Source organism: Clinocottus analis, unplaced genomic scaffold, assembly GCF_023055335.1.
Source record: "Clinocottus analis isolate CAN_PGR_092001 unplaced genomic scaffold, fCliAna1.0.p SCAF_11, whole genome shotgun sequence".
Classification (NCBI taxonomy): domain Eukaryota; kingdom Metazoa; phylum Chordata; class Actinopteri; order Perciformes; family Cottidae; genus Clinocottus; species Clinocottus analis.
In genome coordinates this window covers 20,708,342-20,720,841 of record NW_027175832.1, presented here as the reverse complement: position 1 = coordinate 20,720,841, position 12,500 = coordinate 20,708,342, and the positions used below count along the sequence as shown (strand labels likewise).

General features: G+C 48.2%; 1 protein-coding gene across 2 annotated transcripts in view; it reads left to right on the top strand.

Moving 5' to 3' along the window:
- adcy8 (adenylate cyclase 8 (brain)) overlaps positions 1-11,731 on the top strand; it is a 55,133-nt gene extending 43,402 nt beyond the window's left edge. For both annotated transcript variants that reach the window (XM_068567728.1, XM_068567738.1), the window contains 5 exons: positions 3,855-4,013; positions 8,671-8,817; positions 9,818-9,910; positions 10,107-10,221; positions 10,519-11,731. In XM_068567728.1, the coding sequence (XP_068423829.1) occupies positions 3,855-4,013; positions 8,671-8,817; positions 9,818-9,910; positions 10,107-10,221; positions 10,519-11,018 (1,014 nt within the window). In that variant the 3' untranslated portion in view covers positions 11,019-11,731. The remainder of the gene's footprint in view (positions 1-3,854; positions 4,014-8,670; positions 8,818-9,817; positions 9,911-10,106; positions 10,222-10,518) is intronic.
- The last annotated feature ends 769 nt before the right edge of the window (positions 11,732-12,500 follow it).

Genomic DNA, 12,500 nt, shown 5'->3' with positions numbered 1-12,500 from the left:
CTGAAGACCTCAGTGTTCTAGGGTTAAAGACCTCAGTGTTCTAGGGTTAAAGACCTCAGTGTTCTAGGGTTAAAGACCTCAGTGTTCTAGGGTTAAAGACCTCAGTGTTCTAGGGCTGAAGACCTCAATGTTCTAGGGCTGAAGACCTCAGTGTTCTAGGGTTAAAGACCTCGGTGTTCTAGGGTTAAAGACCTCAGTGTTCTAGGGTTAAAGACATCAGTGTTCTAGGGTTAAAGACCTCAGTGTTCTAGGGTTAAAGACCTCAGTGTTCTAGGGTTAAAGACCTCAGTGTTCTAGGGTTAAAGACATCAGTGTTCTAGGGTTAAAGACCTCAGTGTTCTAGGGTTAAAGACCTCAGTGTTCTAGGGCTGAAGACCTCAGTGTTCTAGGGTTAAAGACCTCAGTGTTCTAGGGCTGAAGACCTCAGTGTTCTAGGGTTAAAGACCTCAGTGTTCTAGGGCTGAAGACCTCAGTGTTCTAGGGTTAAAGACCTCAGTGTTCTAGGGCTGAAGACCTCAGTGTTCTAGGGTTAAAGACCTCAGTGTTCTAGTGTTAAAGACCTCAGTGTTCTAGGGTTAACGTCTCTAACTCTAGAACACTGACGTCGGGTTTGGATATTTTCATTGTGTTGTATTTTAGTATATTTTGGTGAGAAGTATGTTCTATCAGGTACATCATATCGGGTGAAATACACGTCAGTGTTCTCGGGTTAAACATCCGGCACATTAATGTGACGCAGTTCTTCCCTGATGGAAAGGGCTTTCATGCTCCTCGCCATGGCAACCTTTGATCAGCGGCTCGGCGGCGGTGGGATGGGAGGGGAGACGAGCGTAATTGAGGGTTCCTTTGTAGCCCCATAAGAGTGGAGAGCGGCAGCATTTTGGAAGTCATCCAGTGGCATATTGATTTTCCCTCGGGGGTCAATGGCGCCGGTTGTTTGGCGAGGCGGAGACAATGACAGCTGCGTGCATGAGGTCGGCCGCACAAAGACACTTTTTCTACCCTTTGCGGCAAAGTGCGGCGAATAAAAATCGGAAACCCGCTTCCTATTTAGAGCGGCGTTAATTGTTTGACACGCCGAGTTTAAACACAGCGGGAACGCTCAATTACCGTCCTGGTGCTCAGACTCCCAGCAGGTGTTGTGGTCCAACCTCGTCTCCGCAGAATGACGCTCGTGTTCAAATCATTGCCGCCCACATTTTGAGTCAACGTGACGATCTAATATGACATTTTTTAATCATAATCTGGTTCACTCCAGCAGTTTGAACCCCGAATAAACAGATTTTCGCTGTGATTAAATGGCAATAATCTGGAAGATGTTACATCATGATGGTGATGAGTAAAGAGTCAGAGTCCATGCTTCATCCAGTCCGCCAACAGGAGGACAAACTTTTAAAATGCTTTGTTTTCTGGATGAAGTTCAGCTTTAAATAACAGCGTCTAAATTAAGGCGACGACGCGGTTCAACAGGAACATTTAAACACGTCGTGGAGCTTCGTCGGGTCTCACATATGAGGTATTATCAGCACAATCATTCCTCTGATTCAACAACAGGAGCATCTTGATGCTAAAGGACTTTAGCATCACAGAACCACACTAACAATCTCCCCACAGGCGGAAGAACGTCCTGCTTTTCTTCTCCTATTTGCAGCTTTGCATTGACGTCGTCCGTAATCGTTGATCACACATCTGACCTTTGAGTGGAGCTCAGATGCCGTGCAGTGATGCAAAGCATGAGTTATATATATACATACTGTGGAATAATGAGGCCGCTTCATCTTTTGGATTCGATGGTTTCAGTCCTTTGTCGCCAACCCGTGTGTTGTTGAGTACACACATCAGTGGCTGGTCCTTTCAGAGCGCCGTGCTCGTGATGTCATTGTGCTGTGAAGAAGAGAGGAAGAGCCCATCAGAGAGACTTTCATTCTTCTCCTCGCCCTTTTTCAATTACAATAATCTGAGCGGCGCTCTCGATCGGCTTGTCAGACAGCGAGTCCTGTGATGATCGGCGTCCTCGCGATAACCCGCCGAACACAAAGACGACGACAGCGCGAGCTCACGGGGAGGAGACGCTCCTCTTCCTCTTCCTCTTCCTCGTGCTTTTAGCCGGCCAGGAACACGAGCTTAATGTGTTTAGTTGAGCAGCTTTTCTTGGCGCTTTCATGCGCGTGTCCTGGCGTCCGTTTCTGCTTCTTTAGCCGCGGCCTCGCGGCGCCGACGCCAGATGAGGTTGTTCTTCAGGAGCGCTGCTTCCTGTCAGAGCAGTAATTACATCATCACGAAGCGCTTCATTACAGCGCCGCAGACGGGGCTCTAGCGTGGAGACGATTAGACGCCTTCATTTAGTTTTTGTATCGTGACGCCGTGCTTTCCTCCTGAACCATTTCAAGATGATTAGACGAGTCAAAGTTAGCTCAAAGTGCTCAAAGACTGTTGTTCACGTGAACGTCACGTGGATCCAAGAAGCTTCAAATGTGTTTCATAAGGTTTATAATGTGTATTAGATGGAGATTAAGCCTTCAGTGTAGTATTTCCCTCAGTAATAAGAGGAAGCACAAAGTCTTCACTTTATTACTCTCACACATTCATGTCCGAGCCAATTCAGCGCTTTTTCAGCGTCCGCCGTCTCGTTATCACGCCGCCACGCCCACAACCTCCACAACCCCGACTAGCCCACAACCTCCACAGACCCACAACCTCCACAGACCCACAACCTCCACAGACCCACAACCTCCACAGACCCACAACCTCCACAGACCCACAACCTCCACAACCCCGACTAGCCCACAACCTCCACAGACCCACAACCTCCACAGACCCACAACTTTGACAGACCCAGAACCAGGACCGGCCCTCGGGCCCTGCAGGCTTTGCGTCCGTAATGAGAAAAACAGAAAATGAGATTGAAGTGTTCCTCTCGCTCAGATGATTACGGCTCTAATTGATACAAAGATTAATCACAGTTTCCGCCAATCGCCCGAGAGAGAGGCGCTTAAATCCTGACCGGCTTATCTGTCTGGCCCCCGAAATTATTCTTTTAATATCAGAGCTCTCTCTCTCTCTCTCTCTCTCTCGCTCTCTCTCTCTCTCGCTCTCTCTCTCTCTCTCTCTCTCTCTCTCTCTCCTGCTAGTACAAACTAAATGGTACCGACTTTGTTTGCCTCTAATGTATTCAAATTGCTTTGTATTAATTGCGCATTCAGAAAAGCAATTTGTGTTGATATTAAATCCCGCTGCTGCGGATTGATCGCTCGCTCGTGTTCCATAATTGAGTAAAAACTTTCACAGATTTTGTTTAATTTTGCCGTTAATTCCAGAACCGGAGCTCCATCGTCTGAAAGAGATGAAGCAAGAAGTTATTGAAGAGTCTGGAAAGTCTGGAACTATAATACTAGTGGTAATACTAGTGGTAATACTAGTGGTAATACTAGTGGTAATACTAGTGGTAATACTAGTGATAATACTAGTGGTAATACTAGTGATAATACTAGTGGTAATACTAGTGGTAATACTAGTGATAATACTAGTGGTAATACTAGTGACAATATGAGTGCAGAGTAATGTTCAGTATCTGTTGGAAGCATTCATATATAATATATTTTAAAACTTCTCAAAGTTTGCTTTCAAATCTTCTGTGTGTGTGTGTGTGTGTGTGTGTGTGTGTGTGTGTGTGTGTGTGTGTGTTATCAGGTTAGATTGACAGCAACATAAGCAAACAATCTCACGTCTAAAGAGTACCTGAAAGAACGAGTATTGTATGTATATTGTGTATTGTACGTATTCAGAGTACCACGAGTTCGCCCTCACCGTCCTCTCCCCTCTGTTGTGTGTCGTTGTGTTGTGTCGTTGTGTAGCTGGAGTACACGGCGCGGCTGGACTTCCTGTGGCGCGTCCAGGCCAAAGAGGAGATCAACGAGATGAAGGAGCTGCGAGAACACAACGAGAACATGCTGAGGAACATCCTGCCCAGCCACGTGGCGCGCCACTTCCTGGAGAAGGACCGCGACAACGAGGTCAGCACAGACACACACACACACACACACACACACACACACACACACACACACACACACACACACACACACACACACACACACACACACACACACACACACACACAGCGGGTGACACGGGGTCGTACCGTCCACTGGGAGCGTCTCCAGCGGTATTGCTAACGTAGCATCACAGCCGCTAGCTTAAAACAAACTTAATGATGTGTTTAAGTGCACGTGGGAATTTCCAAGACTCTGGAGATTAAGAGATGAACAAATACCTTTTTACAAAATGCAAATGATCTCAAATTTGCACAGCTAATAAAATGCTAAAAAAAACAGCTAACAAAATGCTAAAACAGCTAAAAAATGCTAAAAAAAAAAACAGCTAATAAAATGCTAAAACAGTCTTTTTGCAGCGTCGGTGGGTGGGAGGTCTTCAGGGATTTAGGGAGTGTTCATTGGTTCAACACATGGGTTTATATCTCATCTGCAAGTGACTATAAAAAGTGAATCTTTGAACAAGAGACACAAACACATCATCTCTCTGGGTTTTGGGCTTCGAGCCTCTCCTCGTCGGCTCAGAGCAACTCTTTCCTCCAGTGAAAGGGGAGAAGTGTGTTCTTTCCTCTTTGTCGTCAGTTGTGACTCAGTCATTCTCACCGCGGGAACGCGCTGCGCTGCGGTCCGTCCAGGCGTGTCGGGAACCTGCAGATGAAGCGGTCCGGTCCGATATGGGAGCAGAGAGCAGGAGGTCCAGCAGCACCTCAGGGTGTCTCTGACCGGCTGAACGTTGGTCGCCTTCGTTTAGTACCGTCTGCAGCCGGGCGTCCATGTTCCAGAGAGAGAGAGAGAGAGAGGGAGAGGGAGAGGGAGAGGGAGAGAGAGAGAGAGAGAGAGAGAGGCTTGCTAATTGCTTTACAAACAGCTGCACAGAGAGGGGGGGGGGGGGGTTCAGCCGGAGAGCTTTTTTTGGGTCGTATGCATTTGATTTGATTTTAATAACATGTTGTCAGTCGGCAGCCGAGAACACATTGATTTGTCTCTGCGTCGCGGGAGTGACTCAGCTTCCTGCAGCCCCACAAAGTTTCTCTTTGTGTTCACCTCGTCGCTGCTGCGTCCTCCTTTCTGCTTTCATTTCCATCCGACGGAGCGGCTCTCGCTTAAGGTCTCAGACGGGAACACGAGAAGCGACGAGGCGTCTGGAAAGCCGGGATTTAAATTCTGTTTTCATGAGAGAATTAGAGAGTTTCAATCAGGAGGAACACAACCTTCAGTTCTGAAGAGTGGAGCCAAAGCTGGGTTGTATAGAAGTCACGGGGAAACCTGTAGGTTAGGCAGCATAGACTTCTATACAACCAGTGAGGGGCCTGAAAAGTGGAGCCGAAGCTTCATGTGTTAGAGCTGCATTTTCTCTACTGACCACCAGGGGGCGACTCCTCTGGTTGTATAGAAGTCTTCATGTGTTAAAGCTGCATTCTCTCTACTGACCAGCAGGGCAGACTCCTCTGGTTGTATAGAAGTCTTCATGTGTTAAAGCTGCATTCTCTCTACTCACCACCAGGGCAGACTCCTCTGGTTGTATAGAAGTCTATGCTTCATGTGTTAAAGCTGCATTCTCTCTACTGACCACCAGGGCAGACTCTTCTGGTTGTATAGAAGTCTATGCTTCATGTGTTAAAGCTGCATTCTCTCTCCTGACCACCAGGGCAGACTCCTCTGGTTGTATAGAAGTCTATGCTTCATGTGTTAAGGCTGCGTTGCTCCTCCACGGTTCCACTTCGCAGTCGCGGCACGTCGACGCTCCACCAGCGCCGGATATGGCGGAGCAGAAACTTTTGATGAACTGACTTATTGGAAAGATGTCATCTGCAGAGGCGGCAGCACGTTGGTATCGGATGATTCTGCACACCGAGGCAGGAAGTCCAGGGCTTAGCTGCAATCCAACAACATCTGGCTCCAGTCTGACACGACGGGGTTAAAGACACGAAGGGTTTGTCCTCTGGACACAACTTCAGATCAACCATCCTGATACTTCCATGAAGTGAAGGATCAAACCAACACAAACAGAGCAAATAATCAGCTTTAAACACATTTGCAGATGAATCACACGTTCCAGTGAACGCTGTGAAATGAGCCGCCAGCTGTTAGGATGAAAGATGAGACGACGTTCACCAGCTTTTTATGTTCTCTCCCACCAAAACGAAAGTTAAATATTTTAGCTTCTTTTTGTGTTTGATGGAGCTCATTTTTTCGATTCCTCCTCTGCGTCGCCGTCATATCGACTTCTCCAATCTCGCCTCTGCGAACAAAAAGGCGAGCGAGCGGCGGATGAATTATGAATGTGAGGAGAGGAGCGCTGGTATCAGTCTGCTGCCGAGCCGCTCCTAATTATAAAGGGTCACGATTAAAAATGCATCCATTAGGAAAGGTTGGCTCCTGATCACGTGCTACATTATTGATGAGGCTGATTATTGTTTCTATGTGATTTAGATACTGAAACTCTGATTTATTCATGGACTCCAACACCCCGAAGAGATGCGGATGATTTGTGGAATTAATCAGAGTCGTTGATCTGAACTTTTTTATTTTGGGGCTTTTTAAAAATGTTTTCTTAGTTTATTAGGAGGGGCGACTCCTCTGGTTGTATAGAAGTCTGCTTCATGTGTTGAAGCTGCATTCTCTCTCCTGACCACCAGGGGGCGACTCCTCTGGTTGTATAGAAGTCTGCTTCATGTGTTGAAGCTGCATTCTCTCTCCTGACCACCAGGGGGCGACTCCTCTGGTTGTATAGAAGTCTGCTTCATGTGTTGAAGCTGCATTCTCTCTCCTGACCACCAGGGGGCGACTCCTCTGGTTGTATAGAAGTCTGCTTCATGTGTTGAAGCTGCATTCTCTCTCCTGACCACCAGGGGGCGACTCCTCTGGTTGTATAGAAGTCTGCTTCATGTGTTAAAGCTGCATTCTCTCTCCTGACCACCAGGGGGCGACTCCTCTGGTTGTATAGAAGTCTTCAGGTGTTAAAGCTGCATTCTCTCTCCTGACCACCAGGGGGCGACTCCTCTGGTTGTATAGAAGTCTATGCTTCATGTGTTGAAGCTGCATTCTCTCTCCTGACCACCAGGGGGCGACTCCTCTGGTTGTATAGAAGTCTATGCTTCAGGTGTTAAAGCTGCATTCTCTCTCCTGACCACCAGGGGGCGACTCCTCTGGTTGTATAGAAGTCTATATAAGTGACTCTACTTCTCTCTTGATGTTTTCCCTCAGTAAACATTGTAAACATGAGTTTATGTCTCAATCTCTAGTTTCAAGTCTTCTTCTATACAGCCTGATGTTCAAACAGACCATAATAAGGGGACGCTTTAGGGCGGGGCTAAAGGTGATTGACAGGAGGACACCAGAGACGTGTACAGCGTCTCTATAAACCTCTGAGCTCTGACTGACGTGATCCTGCAGAGACGCAGTGGAGAAATTAAATCAGTTAAACAGCATATTTGACATTTGACCGAGCTCATTGAGTTTGCATAATGTCAGCGGCGATGTCGCAATTACGTCGGAGGCTTATTTTCACGAGTCTTAATTAAATGGAAAAGTCAAGCGGAACACAGAGAGAGAGAGAAGCCGGACTCGGTTAATTATTCATGTGAAATGTTGGACACTGTGTTTACCAGCTCGTTATTAAAACATCCACAGAAACAGAAAGATGCCATGATTCACTCGGCGTGCCGTCAGTGTGAGAGTGTCGCGCTCGCTCGTGTGTCGACGTTGCCCCCTGGTGGGGAGACGGTGCAGCTGCAGCGTCACAGAGCACCAACCCTTTCAAAGCAGCACATTGTGCACGCGTTTAACAATATTTGCAAAAAGAAAGGAAAAAGAAACATTTAAACAATCAATTAAAATCCTTTTTTTCTTCCCGTGAAGGTAAATATGACATTAAAGCCATTACCTCACAATTTCAATCAATAATATCCTGACATCCATCAATTAACCTGAATCATGAAGCTTCAGCAACACGAGGTGTGTGTGTGTGTGTGTGTGTGTGTGTGTGTGTGTGTGTGTGCCTCTGTATCACACTAAGCCCGCCCACTTTTCAATGGTCCAATCAGTTGTAAAGGATTTTAATAACCCTTCCTCCCCTTATGTAACTGTGCACAAAGCTGCATTCTCTCTCCTGACCACCAGGGGTCGACTCCTCTGGTTGTATAGAAGTCTATGCTGCATGTGTTAAAGCTGCATTCTCTCTCCTGGCCACCAGGGGTCGACTCCTCTGGTTGTATAGAAGTCTATGCTTCATGTGTTAAAGCTGCATTCTCTCTCCTGACCACCAGGGGGCGACTCCTCTGGTTGTATAGAAGTCTATGCTTCATGTGTTAAAGCTGCATTCTCTCTCCTGACCACCAGGGGTCGACTCCTCTGGTTGTATAGAAGTCTATGCTTCATGTGTTAAAGCTGCATTCTCTCTCCTGGCCACCAGGAGGCGACTCCTCTGGTTGTATAGAAGTCTATGCTTCATGTGTTAAAGCTGCATTCTCTCTCCTGGCCACCAGGAGGCGACTCCTCTGGTTGTATAGAAGTCTATGCTTCATGTGTTAAAGCTGCATTCTCTCTCCTGGCCACCAGGAGGCGACTCCTCTGGTTGTATAGAAGTCTATATAAATGACTCTAACCCCCCCAACAGGAGCTGTACTCCCAGTCCTACGACTCCGTGGGCGTGATGTTCGCCTCCATCCCCGGCTTCGCTGACTTCTACTCCCAGACGGAGATGAACAACCAGGGAGTCGAGTGCCTCAGGCTGCTCAACGAAATCATCGCCGACTTTGACGAGGTGAGACCGCGAAAAAGCCCTTTGAAGTGCTGCCGCTTCCCACTTCAGAATAACTTTTTTAACACGCCGAGGGTCCGCCTCCCACGTCTGCATCGGCGTCCACTTTTTTCTTCTTTAGATTAAAGCGTCCCGGAAACGCTTCAGAGGGGATTAATGCAAAACGCCGAGACGGGGATGCGTCTGCATGCCCTCGCATTTATCTCAAGACTCAGCATCAGGCACTCGGTCTCCATGAAGCAGCCTCCTGAGAGAAATGTGGGTCGAGTGACTGAAGTATTTATACTTTTGGTTCGCCCGCTTCTTTATTTCTCACCGGTTTTCCACTGAAGGAACAGAACTGAAAGAGGAACTCGCTCTCGACTGAGCCACATATTAAGTATTAAGACGACTACATGCAGGTGAATGTGGTGTCACATGTCTGGCCAAAGAGATCACAAAGATGCAACAAGGTCAAGACACCAGGGGAACAGACCTCAGGATACAAGTTCAAACATAAAACATATGAATGCTCACAAAGACGCGCTGCTTCTGCTATCAACGTGCTTTGTTAGTTACTAATATAACCAAGGTAAGTGGTGGTGGGTGCATGCTACCATCAGGATACTTGAGCAACAAGCAGCAACCGGCAATTCACAGGAAAAGAAAATGAAAGAAATTCTGTAATTTTATTTATTTATTTCAGCCTTGTGTGTGTCTCATGTCGAGTAAACAAGTCCTCTGTTGACGCTGCGTTCACTCACAGCCTGATGAGGGGAGTTGAAAAATAACTGATATTTTGGCATTTTGTCATACAAAACTGAGCTCAAACAAAATCCATTTGATCTAATTTAAGTGGATTTATTCCAGTAAGATTATTTCAAATGAGACTTCCTGTGACGAAAAGAAACCCAGACGAACCCCAAACTAGTTTTTATTGTCTGAATGGTTCTCGTGTTCTGAGCATCTCGTGCTGGATTCATCTCTTCTTTCTTTCTTTCTTTCTTTCTCTCTTTCTTCCCAGTTGCTCGGAGAGGATCGGTTCCAAGACATCGAGAAGATCAAGACGATCGGCAGCACCTACATGGCCGTCTCTGGTCTGTCCCCCGAAAAGCAGGCGAGTCACGAACTTGTTTGTGTTTATTTTTCATGGTGGAGACTCCTCTGGTTGTATAGAAGTCTCTCCACATGCCTCTACTTCTCTCTTGGTGCATTAAACATTGTGAACATGAGGTTATGGTCTCAGTGGTCAATGCATCCACCCTGCTGCCTCCATCAGGACTGCCGCTGACTCTTCTTCTGCTCTTCTTCAGCAATGTGAAGACAAATGGGGTCACCTGTGTGCGTTGGCGGATTTCGCCATCGCCCTGAACGAGAGCATCCAGGAGATCAACAAGCACTCCTTCAACAACTTTGAGCTGAGGATCGGTGAGAGCTCCGCCTCAACACGTGAACATTCAACATGTGAACGTTCTCTCTGCAAAGGTTGACTTTGATAAAGTGAAGCAGAACAAAGTTACAGAGGGTTTAGAACAGAACATTCAGAGGAGGTCCCATTGAGGCCCAATACCCCCAATGGCCCCATTGGACCCAATGGCCTATTGGGTCCATTGGGTCCATTTGAATGCTATTTAAATTGTCATGTACCAAACCATAATTTTCACTTGTATATTACGTATCAAAGGTTAAGTTTCACTATCCGATCACCTTGTGCCTCTTGGACAGGTATGGCCCACGGCTCGGTGGTGGCGGGCGTGATCGGCGCCAAGAAGCCGCAGTACGACATCTGGGGGAAGACGGTGAACCTGTCCAGCCGGATGGACAGCACGGGGATCAGCGGCAAGATCCAGGTCCCCGAGGACACCTTCCTGATCCTGAAGGAGCGCGGCTTCGCCTTCGAGTACCGCGGCGAGATCTACGTGAAGGGCATCAGCGAGCAGGAGGGCAAGATCCGGACGCACTACCTGCTGGGCCGCGTGCAGCCCAACCCGCTCATCATGCAGCCGCGCAAGATCACCGGCCAGTACTCGCTGGCCGCCGTGGTGCTCGGCCTGGTGCAGTCGCTCAACCGGCAGAAGCAGAAGCAGATCCTCAACGAGAACAACAACTCGGGCATCCTGAAGGGCCACCACCACTACAACCGCAGGACGTTGTTGGCGCCCGGCAGCTCCGAGGCCGGAGCGGGGCACCACCCCGAGGCCGCCGACAAGGCCGAGCTGTCCTGAAGGTCGTCCCGGAGCTTCGGCTCCGCCGCGCAGGCTTCCTCGGAGGCGGAGCTGCTCCACGGGCAAAAAAAACAAACATCCCAGTTGGTTGAGTAAAAAAACAAAAAGCGCAGTGGGTGCAGGTTTTCTTTTTTTTTCTGGAGATGCAAACGAAAGGAAAGGAGTTCCTCGGGAGTCACGGCAACTTTGGTGTCGGAGCGCCGGAAGCTTCCGGTTGGTTCCAGACCTCCGGACGGACGCACAATGGAGCGGGTCTGGTTCTGTGCTGACTGGCGTCCGTTTGCCCCGTCGGCTCGAAGACTTTCGTCGCTACTTGTTTGGGTCGAATGGAATTTGTTTGTTTTTTTCGGTTTCAGGAAACCCTTTCAAACCTTCTGACACCTGAAGGTGGAGATCCATCACATCATCTGGCCGACAAGCGGTCCGGTTTGCTTCGGCAAGGTGGGCGGGGCTTGGTTCTCGGCTCGAAGTGACGTGTCCCAAACTTTAATTATTTTACAAATCGGCAGTACTTTAAAGTATGTTTCTGAAAACAGAAAATAGCGAGAAAGTAAACCATCTGATCCCAAGTTGGGCGACTTCCTCTCGCGATGGACGGACTCGAATTGCATAAAGTTGAGATTGAGTCGTGCTAACGCGCTGCCGGCTCGCTAGCGCTCTCTTTCCACAGAAGGTGAATGGGAATCCGTCGACTTCTCGTTCGTCAACGCATCTCCGCCTTAGCGCTACGACCGTGGTTCTCTCCAAGCACAGTCGTTAACGACTGTGCTTGGAGAGAACCACGGTCGTAGCGCTAAGGCGGAGATGCGCTAACGTATGACGTGATAGCTCCACGCGGGAGTTCAAGTTCAAAACGTTTCAGAAAAGGCGCCGGTTGTAAATAGCCCGTCTGTCCGTCCTAAACTTTATATCAAGAACACCGTCGGACGTTTGAGATAAACAAGACAACAAGACGGTGGCCCAAACAGACAATGGAGTAGGAGCGATGCTACGCTAGCACGTCATGGGGGGTTTGAGGTGTTTCACATGTTATGAAAAAAAGTGTTTCCAAATGTTTCCATGAAGGAAAGAATCAAACGAGGGGAAGGAGAGGAACACCGAACCTGTTGGAAAACCAGCAGGAGTTTCTCACATTATGAGGCTCGTTAGCCGGTGAGCTAACTGAGCTAACGGATCTATTTGAGCTAACGCGTGCAAACGAGCTAACGGAGCAAACAAACCCCGCCGATCTATCCAACCTCATGAATGTCGCTGAAGACAAGGTCATCTTTTCTCTGGCTCCTCCCACTCAGGCTTAACTCAACCAATGAGATTGTTTCCTGCCCTCCAAAACCGCAAAACCGCTCGGCTTTTGGTGAATGTGCGTTGAACTGAAACTCCTGAAACTTCTTCGTTCCGAGGAGGAGGAAGAGGAGGAGGAAGAGGAGGAGAAGGAAGAGGAGGAAGAAGATGTCTGTCGGACTGACTAACGTTCCTCCCGTC